We start from the raw sequence: 6493 nt of genomic DNA, 5'->3' as shown, positions 1-6493 counted from the left end.
TTTTTAACTTGGATGAAGTTGGATTCGATGAATGGGTTGATTCAAGAACCAAAGTTGTCTAGATGTCAGTCGAATCAGGGGAACAAGTTTTTAACGAAGTCGACAGAGATGGTTCTAGAACGAGTCTTTTGTGTTGTGGTTGTCTAGATGGGACAAAAATGATACCCCTTGTTGTTACCAAAAGACTCACCATCGAAGACAACCTAATTGTGGAACTCAAGAGTCGTGCTATTATTAGATACCAAAAATCAGGTGTTCTAAATACGGAATTATACACCTTGTGGCTCAAACAAGTATTTTTCCCGAATATTAAGGAAAAAAGAAACCGAATGGGTGTGAGAGTTGATACGAAGGCGTATCTAATTATTGACGGCTTTTTGGGCTATTTCAGTGATGAAATTGCAGCATTATTTCGGGATATTTGTGTTGAAATGATAAAGGAAGTCCCCCACAGTTCCCATTTATGTCAGCCTATGGATCTGGGAATTTTCGGGAAACAAAAAACTTTCCTTGCGGACAAAAACAATATGATGTTACACAAAATTTCATTAAGTGAAAAAGAAAATGAAAAGTGTGACGAAAAGGTCCAAAGAAACGGGAAAATTCTCAAAATGAACTCACCCGAGTTCAAAAATGCATTGAAAAAATTTGCAAAGCTCTCGAGGAAGACAAAATTAGGCAGCTTGTTTACTCATGGGAAGTAGTGTCTGATGGCGACACGATGACCAGCGCCTTCAAACAAGCTGGTATAATATACGTGGTTCAACACCCATCTAAAGAAGAGTTGGAAAACATGAGATGTGTCAACCCCAACTTCAACACTGTAGATTTTCTTAAAGGTGTTGCAAAGGTTGACATGTCTTATGCCAGAGAAGTTTGCTCTTTTCTTGGTAAGGATCTAAAAAGAAAAGAAACCCAAACTGTTAGAGTCTCCATTGAAAATTTTACTGATAGAGAGCACATGCTCGGTGTTGAAAAACTTATGAAAATCAAAAAGGATGAAAAGAACAAAATTTCAAATGAAAAGAAACCTGGAAAAGAAAAAAAATAACTTGGTTTTATTTTTTTTTTATTTTTTTAATTAAAATTTCTATTTATTATTATTGCGTTTTATCGCAATAAAAATCTGTAAAATATAAATTTTTAAAGTTCTAATAATCAAAAAATGGAGAAGGGTATAAAAGAGAACTTTTAAAGTGTAAATTACAAAATATAACGTTTAATGCGAAGTTAAACAATATTTGTTTGTATATTAGACAGCAACACAATGAAGAAAATGATATTAAAGTGATAAATTTGAAAGGACGATAACGAAGAAGCCGATAACGAAGATAACAACATTCATTCTTGTTTTATTTATTTATTAATATTATCATACTTAATGTTTATTTTTATATTTGAAAACGAATGTATTTTTGGTTAAATATCTTTATTATGTTGGTAATATCCAGTTTACTTACAAATAAATTCTGTAATCACTCAACTATTAACCGTAATATAAATAGACTTTAACTGCCTTTTTCTAAACACTTCGAAACAATGCTCAGGCAAAATGAAAATGATGTTTTTTTTCTTTTTGTTTAAATAAAAAAAATCAAATAACATTTAGAAAACATTTTACCATTATTCACCAAAAATTATCAAAAGCGGTTTTTTTCCTGAAGCGGTTTTTTCCACCCCTTTATATTAAATTTATTATTTAAGAATCGCATTTTCCCATTTTTATGGTTTGTAATGTTGAATAACTTTAATCAATAATTTATTAAAAATGTTTACAAAAAGAATTTTAAATTTATTTGAAGAATGAAAATATTTAAAGACCGAATAACTGAAAATATCAAAATGTGTGAACTTTCTGGTTATCACATCATGATAGTTTCGAAGTATTTCAAAACTATCAAAGACTTTATTAACTTGGAGTTGTTGTGCAAGAAATTTGGTGGAAATATGGAGAAGTTTCATTTCAACCCGATTCCGTTGAATTGCAATACACTTGGATACTTCCCAAACATCGAAACACTTCACTTGTGGGATGTAGAAGATGAGAATTTTGGCAATGGATTTATGATCAACAGAAAAGAAAATAAAGATATTGAAAATGAAGTTGTTTTAAAAAGAGAATTTTATCAAATCATTGTGTGGTTCAATGTTGATTTCGAAACTGTTGACAGAAACATTAGTCGAAACATCAAGTTTAAAAATGTTACTTACACTAAAAATGATAGAGAGAAATTTGGTAATAACATACCATCTAGTGTTACATCAATTGGGGATGACTGTTTCAGTGGATGCAATAATATAAATAGAATTACGATACCATTAAGTGTTACATCAATTGGTAAAAGTTGTTTCAATAAATGCAGTAGTTTAAGCAATGTTACAATACCATCAAGTGTTACATCAATTAATGATTATTGTTTCAATAGATGTAGTAGTTTGAGCAATGTTATTTTACCATCAAGTGTTACATCAATTGGTAAAGGTTGTTTCCGTGGATGCAGTAGTTTAAGCAGTGTTACAATACAATCTAGTGTTACATTAATTAATGATTATAGTTTCTTTGGATGTAGTAATTTGAGCAGCGTTAACATACCGTCTAGTGTCACATCAATTGGTATTTATTGTTTTAATGAATGCAATAGTCTGACTAGTATTACAATACCATCAAGTGTTACATCAATTAATGATTATTGTTTCAATGGATGTAGTAGTTTGAGCAATGTTATTTTACCATCAAGTGTTACATCAATTGGTAAAAGTTGTTTCCGTGGATGCAATAGTTTGAGTAGTATTACGATACCATTAAGTGTGAAATCAATTGGTGAATATTGTTTCCCATCAAACACAGTAGTTTATCGAGCAAATGAGATAATTTAGTTATTTCGTAATTTGTTATTTGTTTTATTCTTATTAATAATAATTATAATAAATAATTAAATAATAAAACTAATATTTTGAAAATTATAATAAACTATATTAATAATTAAAATAATACTATATAAGTAAAGCATTGAAATTTATAGTTTTTTGTATTAAATTATAGTAACCCTAAAAATTAGAATATTTGTATTTTAAAATTTAATAATTTAACAACTTAATAGATGCGACAATTTCATTTATCACAAAATTCATAAAGTTGATATTGTTTTTGCGACAAAATTCAAGACATTATGACTTGAGATTGAGTTTCCATTAATATTTTTGTTTTAAAAATATATAAACAAAAGAAGAAATCAATTATGCTTTACTCTTATAACATTTAAAAAGTCTATTTTGAGCCAAGGAGTCATCTTTTATAACCCACATCTTTACTCCTGGTATTACCAGGTTTTATACAAACAAATATTAAATAGCGGTCATGTGCTATTCAAAATGGCAAAAATCTGTTTTGAGATAGAATGGAGAAACAATCGGACTCTCTAAGTTCAGAGCGTTTTTTTCAAAGCCTTTGGAAACACAGAGTTGGGACTTGCTGGAACAGCGAAAACTCTAAATGACAAGGCTCGACTTACTCTTCCTAGTATATTGCCTTTAAAGTTTACCATACCCTATCCAGCCACTAGTATAATTTCCAGTGGGAGATCTCGCTTATCGGAGGCATCGATAGCTACTTTCGACTACTCACAATTTGTGGTGTCTCCCTCGTGTAGGGTTGATCTATTTAAAATATATAAACAAAATATATTTGAATAATTTATTACAAATAGTTTAATAACTTGTTTTAAAAATTATGGAATTAAAAATTTTTTACAATTATAATTATTCGAATTGTTATTTATGGAATTACTTCATTATTTGTCAAACAAACATATGTAGTTTTTACTGTTTATTTTTTTAAATTTATTTTGGTTATTTTTGTTTATTTTCGTTTTGAAACAATACAAAACAATTATACAATAATCCTGTATTATTTTAAAACAAAAAGACAATAATTATGAAACAACTCTTTGTTTTGGATCAATAAAATATTGTTTTGAGGATAAATAAATAGTTCTGAAACATCTGATATTATTATACAACAATACTGCCAATAATGAAACAATCACCCAAATTGTGCAACAAAAAAAATAATTGTTTTGAAACTGGGCTGGACAAATGTACAAATCTATTTGTTATGAAAAATAAGTAATTGGTGTGAAATTAACTGTAATATATAATAAAAAAATATTTTTATAAAAAATATGAAAAATTAATTAAAAAAAACTAAGTAAACTCCGGACACAAAGTCCGACGTGTCGGACTTTCGGACTTATTTTCTTTTATTTTTTCGATTGTTTATTTAAATAATATATCATTTTCGTCGAAAATTAATGGGAAATTTGCTAAATGTTATGAACATTTCTGTTTTTATTTTATTTTTGATGTGTTTTTTATTTTAAATATTTTAATGATTCCCACAAAAACGTCTATTAAAACATTCAATGTTTTCACAAATAACTACTCTGTAACTACACAGTTTTAAAATGAAAATGTTTTATAACAAAAATATTTTTTGTTAATAATTATTTTTTTAATATATATATATGTTATTATAAAAAGTGTAATTATAACGAATTTTATAAGTTATTAAAAACTATTTAAAAGTTATTAATGTATCAAGTTATGACATTTCCACAGTTTTCTTGCAATTGATTGATAATTCTTCTTTTTGCATAACAATAAGCGCAAATTCATTTGATAAAACGAGTCGATCAACTGTTGCTTGTGAAATTGAATTCCAAACTTTTTTCACTTCTTCAAATACTTCATATTTTCCCACATCAATAGTCAAATTAATTTTTCTCTTTATGATAGACCAAATTTGTTCTATGGGATTCAGGTCAGGCGAATTTCCAGGCCAATTTTTTTTAACAATTTTATTTTTTCTTTTTCGAAAAAACAACAGGTATTTTTTGCGGTGTGAGTAGTGGCACAATCTTGCATATAAAGAAACCTTTTACGATATTTTTCAATTCAATCAGTGCTCCACTGGTTTTAATGAAATTGATGTAAGATTGTGATGTAACATTTTATCAAAATGAATCAACTCACTTTCAAACCCAACACCGATAACTCTTCATACCATTGCACTTGTTGTATGTTTTGGCATATGAAGTATACACTTTTTATTTAAACATCCTCTTTCTATCAAACTTTGTTGTTTCGGGCATCATTTTGGAAACAGAAACGACACTCATCTGAAAATAAAATTGGTAAATGTCTATGTCTAAGTTTGTTTATATTATTATTTTTTTCTTTCATAATTCTTTCAAGTACACCATCAACGGATGATTTTCTATTTTGAATATTTTTATGAGACAAAAATTGTTCTTTAATTTTTTGTGTATATTTGAAATGATGTGCTTTTCGAATAAGATTTACTTCAGTTTTAGAAATCTTTTGATGCCAAAAACGTTTAAGTTTTTTTGCACATGTTGATCCAGATTCGTTCGGTTGGCGTCTAGTTCTTTTTATTATATTTTCTTTGATAAAAATGGGTGTTTTTGGACGTCCCATTTTTGGAGTTACTAATGAATTTCCCATTTTAAATGATTTGATACATCGAGATATTTTTCCTTTACCTGGAGGAATTATGTCTTTTTTCGAAATAACTGTTGTATTAAAAATGGAATGTATACGTGGTTTTTGAAACAAACAAGAAGATTTTCTTCTTTTATTTTTATCGGATTAAGATATATTTCATTTGTTTCAAGTAGAGGCATCAAACATGTGTTGTTATTTGTTATATTTAATGTTTGAATTATTTCATCAAGTTTTTCATTTATTTTCGGTATGTAATCAGAATTTACTGTTAAAATTGGTCGTTGTAATAAATATTGAGATTCGGGAAATAATTTATTATAAACAACAGGATCCACATTAACGATATCTGTATTGCAGTTCCACCAACAATTAAGTTTGTTTTTAATTCCATTGTTGCTTTGGGGTTTGACTGCATTGCTGCCAAAACAGAATATTTTTGATCTCCAACGATATCTTTAATACGTTCATCAAACATTTCATCACCGATTATTTGAGACATAAATTCATCTGGAAGCAAATTTAAACGTATTTCACCAACAACTTTCATTATTGTTACAGCTTCTTGGATTGAAATAGTCATTGATTTTGCAATTTTTTATATGTTTTTTTTAAACAAAACTAATAATAATTGATTTTGAAATAATTATATATAATATAAGAAAAAACATTTATTCATAATTCATTTTTGGTGTGACTATTTTATACAAAAACCAATGTATCATTTTGAATAAATTTGGTGTTATTTATTCCGAATCAAATATTAAACGACAATATTTAATTTATAAAAACAAAATTAATTGTTTATTATATATTTACATTTATATATTATTTAAATATTAATATTTTTAACACAACAATGATTAAAAATGTTTTGTTATATATCATGTTCTAATTTATTTCATGTGTTTTTGTTTAAATTTGATTCTCTTTTTAGTTAAATTAATATTAAAAATATAATGAAGTCAAGTTT

General features: G+C 27.2%; 1 protein-coding gene across 1 annotated transcript; it reads left to right on the top strand.

The window, feature by feature from the left end:
- Positions 1-1803: 1803 nt before the first annotated feature.
- On the top strand, positions 1804-2877 carry EIN_347030 (hypothetical protein; the record flags this gene model as incomplete). Its single annotated transcript, XM_004183324.1, has 1 exon — positions 1804-2877. One exon carries the CDS (start codon positions 1804-1806, stop codon positions 2875-2877), a length of 1074 nt encoding a protein of 357 aa, XP_004183372.1.
- Positions 2878-6493: the final 3616 nt, after the last annotated feature.

The sequence above is a fragment of the Entamoeba invadens genome, assembly GCF_000330505.1.
Source record: "Entamoeba invadens IP1 unplaced genomic scaffold scaff_1105074725897, whole genome shotgun sequence".
Taxonomy (NCBI): Eukaryota; Evosea; order Mastigamoebida; family Endamoebidae; genus Entamoeba; species Entamoeba invadens.
This window is presented reverse-complemented; position numbering and strand designations above follow the sequence as displayed.